This window comes from Diadema setosum, chromosome 9, assembly GCF_964275005.1.
Source record: "Diadema setosum chromosome 9, eeDiaSeto1, whole genome shotgun sequence".
NCBI lineage: Eukaryota > Metazoa > Echinodermata > Echinoidea > Diadematoida > Diadematidae > Diadema > Diadema setosum.
This window is the reverse complement of record NC_092693.1, coordinates 18176027-18192825: the sequence shown is the minus strand read 5'-3', so window position 1 is coordinate 18192825 and position 16799 is coordinate 18176027. Positions and strand designations below refer to the sequence as shown.

The 16799-nt window shown below is 38.9% G+C and overlaps 1 protein-coding gene across 1 annotated transcript in view; it reads left to right on the top strand.

Annotated features, from left to right (window-relative positions):
• Window positions 1-16799, top strand: part of LOC140232917 (membrane-bound transcription factor site-1 protease-like) — a 37807-nt gene that overhangs the window by 6962 nt on the left and 14046 nt on the right. The window contains exons 2-5 of the mRNA XM_072313028.1: window positions 4864-5346; window positions 7275-7426; window positions 14554-14659; window positions 15709-15836. Of these exons, the coding sequence (XP_072169129.1) occupies window positions 5091-5346; window positions 7275-7426; window positions 14554-14659; window positions 15709-15836 (642 nt within the window). The 5' untranslated portion in view covers window positions 4864-5090. The remainder of the gene's footprint in view (window positions 1-4863; window positions 5347-7274; window positions 7427-14553; window positions 14660-15708; window positions 15837-16799) is intronic.

Genomic DNA, 16799 nt, shown 5'->3' with positions numbered 1-16799 from the left:
TTGAGTTATACATCATTTTAAAGCTTAAAGTCTGCTCTTTCAGAATATGCTCTTAACTAAAAATACAAGTCTGGCGACTTTTTGTTTGTTTTGAGGTGCAGGGTCACATATATATCTGTTTGAAAATGCACAGAGTGCAGGCAAGACATACACTTGGGACCTGGTCTCTCATAACACAGCTACCAGAGTGATATTTCATTTCATAAATTGGATATAGAAAATAGTAAAGCCCTCTCTCGTTACCTTTCTCAGAATTACCGGACGAGAAACACATATTACTTTCATTTTGACAATCCTCGAAAAAATAGTAAGATATCAAATAGTAAGGACCTCCCTCATCGCCTTGCTCAAAAAACCCGGACGAGAAACTACTTTCTTTTTTTACTTGGCCTTAGACTAACTTCAGTTTCAGATTGTGTAGGCAGCACAAGCCGCAATCACTCCTGAAAGGCGAAATGTTTTGAACGATGACACGACAGTCGATGTCGATATCCACACTTTCTGATGACCAGTTTAATTCAGATTTACACGAGTGATTGGAAATTTAAGCATATCCTGTGATTTTAGCGCAGTTTGGTTGAGTGGAATTTGAGTTATCTAACATGTACATGGGTACAAAGGTACTTTGTACGTTAGTGCCGAGAATACAACTTACTTTTAACTACTTGCACAGATGTCTATGCCTCATTTGATGAATCCTTGATTCTGATTGGTTTTAATTGGGGCATAAATTCGACAATTGTCCTCAGCCTCATGCCCTCATGGGCTCATACATGTAGTTATACAGCACCACCCACACTGCCCCTATACTGCACATACTGTAGTGCCAATTCGCCCGAAGAGGTCTCAACAGCATTAGTAAATGAAGCATGTGAAAGTGTATCTGTTGACACAATATTAAACCAGGATAATTATTAAGACTGAATTATGATCTTTACTTGTACACACATGTATTGCAGGGGTGGATCTATGTTTTTGCTGGGGGGGGGGGGGGGGGTTAAACCCCCTCCCCTAAACCCAAGAAAAACAAAACCAGTAAGGAGGGTATAAACTTCCTAACAACCCCCCCCCCCCCCCATCTACAGTGTACTACTGTACTGTACAATCTGTGTGTATCAGATGTCAGCCGCATGATACTTACACATTTGTATTATACTATTTTAAGTGGGCCTCAAGGATGAAACTACCAAGTCTGAGAAGGTTTCTAGTCTAGATAGAATGTACAGTGCATGTACACTATGTAAGCATACCTGACCGAAAGAGCTTTTTTTCTCTCTCTCTGTGACAGTGTCATCAAAGGAATATTAATACATTTATATTTAAATGTGTTTAGATATGTTTTGTAAGTATCCTCACGTATTCGCTTGGGTGGCACAACATGCACACGCCCATTAAAATCTTCGCTCGACGCATTTTTACCTGAGATTACAGTGTATGTCTTTCCGCTTCCGGTGTATTCGTTCTCTCCTTGCTGATTGGCCGCCAACAGTCATGATCTGAATTTAGAATCACGTTTTTCATCTATTCCTACCCAACCTAGCAATGCCAATTTTTATCTATCTTTTCTTATTTTGATGACGATAAAATATCATTAAAAAAGCCTCATTTTGTCAGTTTTTCGAAGAAAAAAAATGTAGTACTGCTTGAAATTGCTATTTTTAATTCAAACCAGTTTATTTTGTCTTAGTTATCTACATATTATGAAAATTAACAATTTGCTCTTCAAATCGGCCATTTGATCGAACAAGTCTATCTCGCTAGATTTTCTGCTACAGATGTATGTTCAGTCAAAGTAGCGTTACATTTTTCTGTTAAGTGCCACATTTTTGACATCGAAACAACGGTTTCTTCAAATCTCCCGACCCACCATTTTAATCAACAGTCTGATCGATAATTCTGACCCTGTGGAATGTATTTTACTATTTTATATGAAAATTTCAGAAAAAGGGTGATACGAAAGTGACTTTAAATGTGTCAAAACTTGCATTAAAAGCAGTGGAATTCAATTTCTATCGAGACGCGAAGGATAATCACGTCGCTTCCGTCCACCACGAATTGCATTCATGGCGGTCCCATCTGCTACTTTATATGTAATGGCAAAAAATAACATGATAAAAATTGCTTTTCAGGCCCGCTAAAATTACATTAATGAGAATCATGAGCTAATGGATGCATGACTCGTGTCTTCTTATTCTCCTTAGCTACTGTAGAAAATTTAACAAATGAAATTTTGTCAAATTTATTCAATATAACCATCCAAAAAAGTCAAAACAGTAATCATCAATGGGCTTCAAAATAGGCTAGCTACATTTGTAGCTACGCTCTTACCCTGGGGCGCTCCGTAACCGAACCCGAAGTGTTTGGGCTTGTCGCGCAGTTGGCTACGCTCATACAAACCATGCACAATAGAAATCTACTCAAGATAGAGATGTCGCGAGGATAGAAACCTAGACTATAAATTGCTTGTGATTCTTTCAAGATTTTATGAAAGGAATTGTATATAGTCTGCATGTCTTTATTCACTTTGTGAGAAATGTTGATTTTTCATGCGCTGATCATTATTATAGAATCATAGATGGCCTAGGGATGGATTTGGATTCTACATTGCATAATACTGGCTTAGAGGCTTTATGATGTGGTCAGTGGATATGATGGCTAGTGGCATAAATGATGATCCCCCAGTCCAGCAGAGATTCTCAATTGTAAATTTATGTGAACTTGTGATTTGTGATGTTCTGTATGTGTTCCTGTTTACTTTTACATGTATTGTAGATGAGGATGGATTCTGAGAAAGTAAACAAGGTGAAAAATACCTAAATTGTAAAAGCCAGTGTAACTTACCTAGAATAGAGGATTTCTTTATTAAAAATGACACCCAAATTATGTAAAAAAAAAAAAACAAAACAAAAAAACAGCATCATCAACAACATTCAGTCAACTCTGCCTATGTCAAATCTTTTGGGACTGAAGAAAAAGCTTCAACCCAGAGAAAATTTGACTTATGAGCAAGTAGGGGTAAAATACAAAACAGAAAAAAAATGAAAGAAAGGGGCCTACTATAGGCATTCGACTTAAGCTATTATTTGACTTTTAAGACTTTGACTTACTTAGGAAGAGTTGACTGTATAATATTCGCGCCTAGACATCCATGAATGACCATAACAAACAAAACAAACCTGTGTAAATACACCTGATATACTAGCACAGAGATAAGGTATATTCCAATGAATTTACACAATTCATTGGCAAGAGTACTGCAAGAGTGTATCCGACATCAGTTGGCATACATTTTGACAAACAATAATATGCATTTGTTGTATGATAAAAATTGATTTGTCCATTAAAAAAAAAGCATAACATGAAAAGATTGTAACAAAACAAAGTACAAATAAAGTTAACTGAACAAAATGAATAAACAAATAGAAATGAATAGATTGATTTCTAATTGATTGATGAATAAATAAATGAGTACACTTGTACATTAAGAAGTGAAAAGCAAATGAATTATGCCTTTAAGTTCCATAAGTTCGATCCTAGAAATTGCAATTCGGTATTATTTGTACACTTCTGTGGTGGTACTACTCCTAATTTCCTTAAAGACCTCTGAATATCCAAAACATGTGTGATATTTCTTATCTTCCAAGCCTATTCCCACATATTCTGCGTAATTTGGACAGATAAGCCACATGTGCATATCTAATACCCCTTTCATAAACTCATCCTCCTATTATCCGCATAAGAATAATGCGGACAATTCAATAAAAAATGCGTTCACAAACTCTGAAAATAATCCGCATTATTTTTACGAGCGCCCGTTCTGAAAAAGGCGGATAATCGTCATGGTGACTGCACACCCCCCTTCTGCGGGAAAGACAGGTGACGTTTGACCGCACCCTGGCAATTATCCGCATTATTTGGGTTTGCGTTCATAAACTCAAAATCTCGTCCCGATGCTGCTATTATGCGGATAATAGAAGGGTCGAAATAATGCGCATTATTCTTTCCCCTCTCCGATTTTACGACCAAATGTTGCGGATATTATCCGCATTATTGAGTTTATGAAAGGGGTATAATTAAGCCAGTGGTAACATAACCCCGGCATGGGGCGCTGCAACTAGTACGGTCGGTGCGTGTTGGCGTCGCTGTAACCTCGGCGCGGGGCGCTGTGGTACGTGTAGGGGTCGCTGGTGCTAGCACCGGCAGATATGCTGCCTTCAAAGTGAAATAACAAAAAATTGGTGGAGATAGACTTGTCAACATAAATCTAAAAATTGAAGCTCAGATATCAAAGAGTATAACACAAAACCACTTTGAAAAAAACTGGTTTGTGTGTGTGGGTGAAGTTGAAAAAAAGGCAAATTTTGTGTGAAGATCAATATAAAAAAGTAACTGTGAGTTCGACCATGTACAGTATAGTGTGGGGAAGAGGACTGATTTTTCAGTCATCAATAAATATGATGACCTGTATGACCTCGAACAGAGAGAGCACCTCCATTTTTCATATTTTTTCATTATCTCTCACGGTCACCTCGTGATCACGTCAAATTTGCCGCCAGAAAATAGGCTTATCAATGGCCGGTAGATAACAGGAAGTTAACTTTCGCGAAAACGCCGAACAAACAACAACACCATCTCGCGTCCACTGTGCGTACAATGCAAAATACATTGTGTGTCCACAGCGTCAATACACCGAGCGACTGTACGTGTCCTGTGACCAGTGAGAAAAAAAAATTGGAATGTGTGACAATACATTACCTTATTGTACAAGTAGTTTATGGTATTACATTAGCTGCAGTAGCTGCATTTGACTGTTTGTGATGTTTATGAGATGAAACTTATTTAATGCTGTTGTGTATTCTTTAGTTTCAGGCTCACTGCAAGAGCTGCTTTGTGCATGCAACAGTGAAAAGCTGTCCCCAACTGACCTCAAAGAACCATGGAAGGCTGATATGATAACTCACAACATGGTGTATAGCCATCATCAGTCGTGGAGCATAGCACTTTCCAGCCATTGCACGTGTGGAAGAACTTCTGTGAGCAGACATTTTTTGTGACATAGGACTCTTCCGCAGCTGCTCCGAGAGTTCACCATGCATCCTCGTGGCCATGGTTCCTCGTCACGGGGGACCGGGATGGACGCTAACTGTCGGAGACTCTTTTACGTGGTGTTCTTACTGACAGCTCTCGTCGAAGTCAGCTTTCAGCTCGATAGATCCGTGCAATATTCGCCCTTCAGTCTGGACTCCAGTCTCCACTTGTCCTCGGCAACCTGTCCAGGAGAACCGCCACATGCCTCAAGGAACTTAAAAGTTTATACTCATTACACCACAGAACGAATCCAAGATGGTGAGACAGCATTTCTGTTGATTCTTACAGTCCTTTCCATAATGTTTGGTGTGTGCGCAAGATGAGTATATCACATTTATTGACTGTGCACAGCATTACACTATATTCTCCATGGTTATTTGAATCAGAGCAATGATTTGCACAGTTTCTACTTGATACTGAACAGTCAGTCACTAGAAAGCTCTAGCCATAATTCTGGACTTTGGTTTGATTCATTGCATGATGATGATTACTTTTCAATGAGAAATATGTGTTTTACAATGTATGTGTCTTCCACTAAAAATCAACACAAATGCAGAGTAAAGGTCACAGTACTTGAAAATTAATATTTCAAGAGTTGCATTGCATCCTGCTTTTGCCTGCAGGAAAGATCTCTGTGTGTTTGACCACTACCCCCCCCCCCCCCACACACACACACACAGACATCAAACTCTGTGGCATCGGAATGCATGCAATTATTTTTTGTGTCTGGCTGCATTTAAATGTCACAGATGTCACCCTCCTTTCTCCTTACTACAGGGTAATGTACTCTTATATGTACAAAACCACATCAATTTTGTCGGTTTGTGTCTGTCTGTACCTGACTTTTGATGAATAGCACATATTTGATTTTTTTTAAAAGTTGCTCGCGATATCAAAGCTCAAATATCTACACACTGTGTAGAGTTTTTGTAATACTGTATAAATAAATGATTTGAGTAGGTGAACTGCTGTCATACTGTAAGAGAAGCTTTACACTGGAGCTTGACACTGTACCATTGGAAATAATTACAAGATTTGGAGCTTCTATTTTTGTTTCTTTGAACATGAGGATCAGAGTCTCAAAATTATATCAAATGAATACTTGAGCTTCACTTATTTGGAGTGAGTCAGATTGTGTACAAGTTGTACCTTTGCAGAGTTGAAGTGTTTGTATGTTTGATGTACGGCATAGGGGCACTATCTTATCAAACCTGACATTTGTAGACCTCAAATATTGTGTCATGAAATTGTACTAGAATATGATTTTATGAGTGCAAAGGTCAAGGAGTTGCTGGATATTCCTCCATGAATGAGCAGAGAACATTTTGAAGGCACCTACAGTGTATTTTCAAGATGTGCACTTTGAAATAATAATAATGATATTACTACAAGTAGTACCAAAGTGCTACATAACTTTTTTTTTTTTTTTATTATTAATATACTTGCCCAGTCAGGCAAGCAGATTTTCAAATGATTGCAGAACACTTCCCATTTGCAAACATTAATTCTACTTGGCTGGAAAAAAAAAAAAGTCCAAAAATATAGGAAAGTATTACAGAAAACTACCTGTACAAATGGAGGTCAAAGGCTTGATGAAACACTATTGTTTGAACAAACAGCACATGTACATTGTATGTTGATTCTCGCGCTTAAACACACTGAGTAACAAACTTAATTCTATCAAGTATTGACTTTGCATTGGAATAGAGCTTCTTCACATACAGGTGTTGGGAAGTTGCTGAAATGAAATTAAAGTGCATTACATCTGTACATCACTAAACAGTCATTATGTTTGAGCTTCTGCATGGTTGACTTTATGAGTTTGAAGGAGGAAAAAGTGAAAAAAAAAGGCGGCATCAAAACTTTTTCCTTTCCCAGTTCAGGCAAGCATTTTATTCTCATTGTTCCATAACACTTGCCCGACTTTGATTTTCACTTGCCATGGGCAATCAGGGACAAGTGCATAGCACCTTGCATGTACAGCTTTCAGTGAGGATATTCAGTGGGCCACAATATGCAGTGTAAAGGGAAAGATAGTGGTGAAAACAGAAACAGAGAAGAAAAAAGAGGCAAGGGGAGAGAATGAAGTTTACATCACATGATGTGTCATTGCTTGAAACTGAAAGTGCTTTCCATTCCTCTTAATACAATTGTACCCTCTCGATTTCTCTTCCTTCATCTGGCAGAGTTCATCGTTGTATTCAACAAATACTATACGGCCAAGGCGCGGCATAAATACCTCTGTGCAGCCATGAAAAGCAGCAATGCCAGCTCCCGGCAGATTGTCTCACGAGACAACCCCGCAGCTCACTATCCCAGTGACTTTGACGTTGTCAAGGTGAGATACTGTGTACATAGTTATAATTTACTTTGTACTTTATGCTTCATTCTTCTGTTTATGTTGCTGTAGTGATGATGATCATAAAAATTGTAGTATTGATAATGCTGCTGCTCATAATGGCAATGATGAAGATGATAATAATGATACTAATGACAATGATAGTAGTGGTAATAGTAGTTGTAATGTTAGACAAAAGTTATACAAGTACTTAGAATTGTCAGTATTATGTTTGTTAGCAATAGAAGTTGTAATATTAGACAAAAGTTATACAAGTACTTAGAATTGTCAGTGTTATGTTTGTTAGTACTTTGTAGAATTTGTAATGTAAGTGGTAGTTGTAATAGTATCTCTGTCATTACTGTTATTTTGTTATTATCATTACCTCCGCCAAGGAAGTAGGAGCTTACAAAGTGCTCATTGGCGTTGGCTTGTCTGTTTGCAAAATAATTCAAAAAGTTGTGAACGGTTTTGAATGAAACTTGCAGGAAAAGTTGAAAATGGTACAAAGAAATAGATGATTTAATTTTGGTAGTGAACCAGGGATTTTGGGGGATTTTTTATCTTTTGCAGATAGGGTCAATGAACTTGGGAGTTCAAGCTGCATGTATTTGAGGTTTGCATGATGCGCGCTCTAAAGTGCATGCTCTGCTTGGGCGAGGCGCCACATACATGTACCTAGAAGCTGATGACATACACAAAAGGCTTCTATATTGGGAAAGTAGGCGATTTTCAGCATGTGTGTACACTGTATAATAATCGGTGGAAATGAGCTGCTTTGTGGAGGTCTGTGCTCTACAAGTGCTTTTCTAGTTATTATTGTTTTTATTGAAACTGAAAGATATAATTATAGCGAACACAAGTAGTTGAAGGTAATTTGTGGATGTTATGGTTTCTGTACATTATCATAGCCCAAAGACAATGTACCAGGAATGATAGAGCAAGACGAATCCTGATAGTTTGTGAGTCTTTCATAGGAATAGCACATGTGCCCGATATCCCCTATTTCCTGTCCTACTTCTGTGTGTTACCTGAAGCAGATGTAAGTTTGTGTCTCTCAACAAGCCTACAATCACTGGAAAGCAACGAAATGATTCCACAACTACAATCTAAATTATCACGAAAAGAAAATAGTTATTTGGGGCATTTACATTATTTTTTTTTTCTGAAGTTTTTTTTACAGTTGCTTTTCTCTTTAGATCTGATTTGCACTATGCCATTTACTAGATTAGCAACATTTTTGTCACTTTTGCCAATTTGCTGTTTCACTGAGCTGTCTGTACATCATACATGACTTTTTAAAATATTGTCAGCAGGGCTCGACCTTAACTTTTTTTCTAGGAAGCCAGCCGGGCTCCTCAGGGACCTTTTTAGGGAGCCAAATTGAGTTTTAGGGAGCCACGTTTCCCTCAGTCACAATCAGCAGTAGAGGTCTATTACATGTATTAACCTGGTGGAGAAGATTTCATTTATTTAGATATAACATTCATTTCTCCACTGACACAAGCCGGAGATACCTGGTTCTTAGTCTCTAACGGGTTTTAGCAAAGTCACAGTGTGTGTGTGTGTGTGTGTGTGTGTGTGTGCGTGCGTGCGTGTGTGTGCCTGTGCCTGCCGTGCACCTGCGTGTGTGTGTGTAGGTGTTTTGTGTAGGTGTTTTGTGTGGTCCCTCTCCCATTCCCTTGTGTAATTTCTTACCCTGGTCTGTTCATAATTATTGTCTTTCTTTCTCGGTTCTTCTTTTTCTAGCTGCAAGGTGTGGGTAGAAACATTCATGTAACGCCACATGTTGATTGATCAGCAGAGCTGCCAAGCTTTGGAAGCACAAATCCGTACTCAGCAGCTCCAAAATCCGTATTTTCCACCAGAATCTGTATTTTTTCCATCTCCCTCTTTTTGCCATTTTGAATTAAACTTGTCGACTTATAAGGCCTACAAGCTCTTTAACAAAACATTACGACACATGCCGAAGTATCGAGCTGGTCACCAGCACGATAAAGAATCCAAACTACGCAATGTTCAGCGTTGATTGATTGCTTTCTCTCAATGCATGTGTACAAGACTACAAGTGCATGTACCTCCAGAAATTGCTGGGCTGGTTATGGAAGCTTCCACTATCTAGCAGGGGAGGGGGTGCTTTCATCTTCTCAAGAAAGCTTCTGTGTGAGTGAATGCAAAACTCTGTTCGGTGTTTCCAACTACTGAGTATTGTTTACTATAAAACATAATCATGCGTTGTTTTCAGGCTTTTTAATTTTACTCGATTTTAAACGTCAGTATTTTCCGAAAGTACCGTGGCATTCCAATTTCTTTTACCCTGACTGGAATCGGAAAGTCTGCTATAACGATGATCGCAAAATGCCGCGCTGTGTGTGGTTGCGCCAATGTGCAAACACGTGGTTGTACTTTCAAGTTTAAAGGAATGTGCTCCTACCTAATAAGAGGTTACTGCAAGTTCAATGGATCGAATGCGCCATAGCTGAGCTGATGGCTTGTTTACGGTATTTAACATGCAGTTTACATTCGATACGAAGAAGTCATTATGTCTTTCACGAGGAAAAACATACAAAAACAAACAAAAAACACCTTCGAACGAATGTTGATAGCCAAAACTTTGAAAAGTAATAAGCAGTTATGATGAGCATGAACTGAAATTAATTGTCATGATTTTGCTGTCTAACCATGTGATGACTGCATCTCATTGGACCTACTCATAGTGAATTTGTCTGGGCATATGAGACCTTTTAAGTATTTCTGTGATTGCCTTTTTAATTGACTGATTAATCGATCCTTTTTTATTGTTCAGGAAACATAAGATATTCGATTAAGTACACTATATTCGACTGATGTTTTCTGCTATGCGCCAAAAGAAAGGCTATAGAATCACGATATCTTTGCAATGATTCCTTTAATTCAACTAATGAGCTGGTTCTTCGATCGATATTTCCAGGATATTTACACGCTATTTATTCCAGTGCGCGCATTCTTTCGTCTGGCACGCACCTGGGTGTGGCACCTGCTTTTGTGGAAATTTCCACAAGGGGAGAGGGGTGGGTGTCAAGTTTCTTCGAGCCGAAGAGACTGCGCGCATGTATTCAGTATTTCACAATCTCTTCGCTGTAATCTATTGTAATTCATGCTTTCTCCTTATTCTGTGCTGATATTGAACATTTAGATTTAACTTTACGAAGGTTGGTAGATCGTGCATATTTTTGTTGTGAGGTTTATGTAATTTCTTTTTTTTATCATTCTTTGGAGGGGAAAGAAGAGTAAGGGGGGAAGAAGAATAAGAGGGAAAGTGAAATAAAACGAACGGCACGTCACTCAGCATTTGCAGTAAGCCGTCTTTTTATACCAGCATAGTTTTCATCATCACTATAAGACATCACTCAGATCATTTCAGCCTTTTCCTATCAACATTAAGAAACACGCACAGTCCCTCGAGATAAAAACCGAGGAAAATAAATAACAAATACAAAGTATCGACACCTCCCAACAACACAAATATTTAGAAAAGACAACACACGTCGCTTCGATTCGAAAAGGTACCGTATTGCAGCAAAGCGGAGAAATCGCTGTTACGAAAATAACAGTGCGAGACATTACGTTTAAATATTTCAAAGTATAAAGGGAACGGATAAAGTGATATAAAATAGAAGAAATCGTACCAAACGAGGTGTGAGAAACGACAGAAATAGAACGATAAGTTTAGTAGTAGGACTAGACTCTAGGCCCTAGCAAAAGTTTGCAGCATCGAAAGCTACGCGAAAATTAATACACATCGGAAACTCTGTATTGCGACGAGATCCTTGGGATCGTCAATAAACGATACAAAACAAAGGAAATTAATTCATTTTGACCGGAAAATAGCTTGTTATAAGTATTCTGTTATATGAGATCTCCTAGCTTTAACAGGCCTAGAAATACATCGAGTTTCCACGAAAGAAAGTTCGAACGCTTTTCACCTGCACATTTACTGCAGTGCTCATCAATACACGAACAGAAACTCACCTCTTCCTTGCAGAAAAATGATGCAATAACGTTACAAAAAAAGACACACAACACTCTAAAAGTCATTTCGTACTTGGGAGGCAAGGGAAAAGCGGAAGAAGTAGAGAAAAAGAAGCAGACATTGCACAACGGAGTGCTTCTACCCCGACTCAAAACGAAACAGGGTACTGTTCATAGTGGCAGCTGGCTACAGTGTGTAGCTAAGCTACTATACTCACGCTCCCCAGCTGGCCACACATGGGGATACACGGCGATCGATGTAAACATCCAGGGTCCGTAGGCGACAGGGATTCAGGCGCGCGAAGTTCCGTTCGGTGTACACAGTACGCAAGCAGCGAATTGCATGTGCGCACACTACCGAGTATTCTACAATAGAACACCTCCCTGAATAGAAGATACGAACACACACACACGTCGGGTACACACAGACACACACACATACATGCGGGCAACGTGGGCTGGCTGGAGAACGAAACATGTTCAGTGTGTAGTCTATATTGCAATTGCAGGGATAATAACTTCGAGCGTCAGGGCTCGCTGCACGCGCCGGGGCCGCTCGCGCTCGTCACATAGTGTGGGTGTGTACATAAATTATGATTCTGTCTTGAAACGTGAGTCTATGCGGCAAAAAAAACTTAAGGAGCCAGCCGGGCTTTTTTCATACATTTCTGGGGAGCCCGTAGCGATTCTGGGGAGCCAATGGTCCCCGGGCTCCCGCTAAGGTCGAGCCCTGTGTCAGGTACACAACCACATCCAGTACATACATTTGTAAGTGAAACTATGTACTCAAAAGGCTTTGCTAAAATGTCAACAAGAGGTAAAGCCATGTGCTGACCAGTACATGTACAGTACAAAAATGCAAAAGTTTTGTTTGTCCATGTTACGTACGTTCACCACCAAGTTTTAGAAATGGTATAAAACACAGTGTTCAACAGAATGTGAGGGCTGTTATTCTCTTTTCTAATCAATATTAGGCCATTCAATTGAAACACAACAAATTTTCATTGAGCATTCGTTATTTGACCCTCATCAGGGGCGGATCCAGGAATTCCGTAAAGAGGGGGCGTGTTTACAAAATTAAAGGGGGGGCGCACGCACCCCTCCCCCCATTTTTTTCTTTTTATTTCTTTTGTTTCAACAAAAAATAAAGGGGGGGCGTGCGCCGGCTGCGGTCCTCCCTGGATCCGCCCCTGCTCATACAGGTATACATGCTATTACAGAGATGTTTGTCCAGTGTTGGTATATATTATCCCCAAATTTTTCATTCTGGGCAAAAATTCTAACACAGTAGATGCTTCTTTGAAGCAATTTTTGGGCAGTTTTCATTTTACTGATTTAAAAGATCATATTGTATTGGGTGGTAATGCACATTGGAAACAGAACATAAAGCAACATCCCTGAAATGTACTGTAAAACGAGGAATGTGCGCATGCATTTTAATTTTGCGAATTTCGCGAGAGCCAGGATTCGCGAAATTAAAATACATGTGAAAGTTCTTGTCTACACTATATGCATTGAATGTAAGAGGCAACTCGCGAAAATTTCATGCCGCGAAAAAAGCCGTTGACTCCAATTCGCGAAAATTTCATGCCCCGAAAATATTGTGTTTTACAGCTTACCCTTTTATATAGTGGAAATACCCCACTTCCTTTGCATAACAAAATAGCATTGTGAAGCAATTCATAACAAGTAGAGTGTTCAAGTCTTATGTAGGTATCAATCACACAATGTGCAATGTCACAGTATCTCCAAGTTGACTTAGATGTGTAAAGTGAAATCCTGTCAAGCAGATTGGAAAAAAAAAAAACCCAAAACACTTTATTGAAATCTAACCTACTGTTGTAACATAAAAGAAGGTGAAATATTTCAGTGTTTTCACAGTGATGTAGGGTAGGTCACAAAACATAGGTGAGCTACAGTGTACATTGTACGATTATAATGTTATCACTTCACGACACTCCTGCAGTTATTTAGTAGACTGCAATATTGAAAAAACAAAAACAAACAAAAAACAAATCCTGTAACGAAAGTGTAATGTACTTCTACAATGTACTACATTGTATTCTGTTATTCAAGTTTGTTGTATTTAGCTAGTCAACTTACACGTAGCATCCATACTTTAATGAATACCACAGTTTAGATATTACACACTCGGTTAGAACTGATCATAGTAGGAGAGAGAGAAAAAAACAAAGTGATCATATTATTGTGATGTCCAGGAAGTATTGTGTCACAGACAGTTGGGTCATGCAGGGAATATTCGTGTGCTCTTTGAGTGAGATTGTGCAGCATGCATGTACGATATCATGCTAGGTTTCGAATCATACTAGTGGTATGTGTTGTGTGTGAATGTGCTTGTTTACATCTTGTTTGATTGTAACTTGAGTATGTGTGTTTAATAGTACTGTTTGTGTGTTGGGCATGGTTGTGATATATTTGTGTGTGTGCTTGTGATGTATATGTGCTTTTGGATTGGCATTTTTTTTTTCTTTCATTTTCATTACCTCCGCCAAGGGAGGAGGTTATGTTTTCATTCCTGTACCGTTTGTTAGTTACAGTAGTTTGTTTATCAAAAAGCAAAAAGTAGTTAACGGATTTGGAGGAAACTTTTGCAGGAAAGGTTGAGATGACACAAGTAACAGATGATTAAATTTTGGTAGTGACCCTACAATTTTGGGGGAATTTATGATGGATTTTTGATATTTAGGCAGGTAGGGTCAATGAACTTGGGAGTTGAAGCTGCGCATTTTTGAGGTTTTCATACGCGCACTAAAGTGCGTGCTCCACTTTCTGCTAGGGCAGGGCGCGCCGCGCAGCTGAGGGTTTATGACGTAACAAATGCTTCCATATTGGGAAATCGGGCAATTTTTCAGCATGTATACCTATGTGTGGAAATCACTGAAGAGCTTTCCCCAATGGTGGAGAGGAAAAGAATCTCTTTGGGAAGAGCAAGATCATCGGTGGAAAGTAGCTGCTTGGCGGAGGTCTGCGCTCTCAGAGTGCTTTTCTAGTTACCGGTATTATTAGTTTGCTTGTTTTGTGCAAATTGTGTCTTTACTTCATCAAATTTTGATTTCTTTAGTTTCTGATTGCTTTCTCCACCCCAAACCTCCCAGATATCTGGAGCAGAGAAGGCTGATCTCGCTGCCCTGTCTGACCATCCGGCCGTGAAGCAGGTCACCCCACAAAGACGGGTCACTCGCTCCATCAAGCAGGTGGAAGGTATGTGCCCTTTTAGGCTTTGAAAAAAACAAACAAACAGACAACCAACCACACCAGGATAACAAAAAGCCCACTCACTGTCTGGTCCAGTAGCCCCAGGCTTGCCAAAACATTAGAAGCAGCTACTGTACTTGTATGTTTGTACTAGTGCAGGTAGCAGAATTTGATTGCCTCTGAATGCTGTTCCTAACAAAACTTTTTATGTAAGTCACTGATGGTAGGATTGGCAATTCTTATTAAAAGATAAAATGTTGTGGAAGTTTCTTATACTGTCTTCTTAACGTTGCCCAAGCAGTGTTACCTGAAAATCGTTGTAGTCTTCTTTTCCAGTCATGAGGGCTTAGGTATTTTTTAAAACAAAACTTTAAAATTCATAACAGTGCAGGGATCGTTCAATTCTCGTCAAAGTTCACTGATGTGTACTATTCATAGTTTTGCATTCATTGAATCCACATATTTTGGGTAAATTCCCCCTTTAACAGTCACAGTCTTTGCAAACACATTAAGTCATATTGGTGCCATTAGGCCACTTGCATAGGACATACATGCACACACATTGTACCCACATAATGAGTGTAGATATTACACCATGAACCCGCACATTGGTGTTGTTGCCAGTTATTTCAGTCACTGAATAACGATGCCATTTATCAAATTGTCATTTTGTGTTTACACACAAGAATGAATGGTTTTTTGCATCGCATAGCAAAAGATTGATTGTCAAAAAATGTTAATTTTGGGTGTGTGGGAATGTGGCTATTGTTCCTTTGACAATAAGAGATACATGTAGAAGATGGATATATGATACAGTAGATTGACTCAAGTGATACACGGAGAGAAAAACAGAAAAGTGAGAGTGGTTTAGCCATTCAAAGCAAATAGGTCTAGTGTAATAAGGTGAATGAAAAAATGGATGAATGAATGAATGAACGAACAAACGAATGAATGGACTAAGGAACTAATAAATCATTAGAAATCATAAAGTTGCAATGGAACACGGGAAACTCCACACTGGTGATATCTTCATGCATGACATTGTGATCCCACAGAACCAGATGATGGAACGGGTGGTACACAAGATGCAGAAGTGGAAGTAAATCCCAATGAGAACAATGATGTTTATGTCAGCCGTAACTGGACGTCATCGAGAAAAATATCTAGAACCAGCTTGGGAGTGGTGAGTCTGATTTTCAGTGTAGCTATTTTAAAAAATAAAGAGGAAGATTTGGCATAAAAATGAGTAATTTTGATCCAAGCATTGAAATAAGAGCTTTTAACCAGTGAAGATTTTGCCCCAATTTTTTTTTTTTGCCAAAACATACAAAGTTACTAATTGCTTGTGACATGTTTCTTTTTCAAAAGTTGATATTGTTTTTGTTTAACATGAAGGTGAATGAATACACAAGACACACTATGCCGATGATCTGAAGGTGTCTTTTGTTCACAGTACTTAGTCACATGGTGTTCAGTCGCACCGTGCGGCACATACAATGTACATGCTCGTAGTGCTCAGTCCTGGTGCAGTGCTGGTGTGCAGTCAGTTGCCGTTGGCTTTAACTGATTACCACAACACTCTGACTCATAATCACTCAGCCAGTCTGAATGCTGCTATTTGTGAACTCTTTGCAAGCATGACATTTTGCAGTATCCACAAGCTGTGCCTGGTTGATGTGCCCCCGAGCAGCTGTGTACATTGTCATTAGCAAGTCTTTAAGATATTTTGAAGGGTTGATAAAATATTAAAAAAAATAATGAAAATATCGAGCAGCAACATTCAAGCTTGAGCATAGAATGTATTTTCATTATTATTTGGGTGTTGTTGTTTTTTGTGATACACACTGACAACTATTGTGTGATACACATTTAATTCTAGATGTGAGAATTTTCCTCTCTTCTAGAATTCCATGCGATACACACAATAGTCTTCTGTGTGTATCACAATGATAGTCATACTGTAGTAATGACGACATTGTTTGTCATTGCCCCTATTTACTATGTCAGGGTACTCTTGATACATTGAACCCACACTTCCCTGTCAAAAATGCATTTTTTATAAATCTATTTGCCATGTCAGCAGTATACTTCTCCCTTGGCATTCCTACTTGCATATTTGTTTGTTTCTTTGTTTGTATGTTTTTAC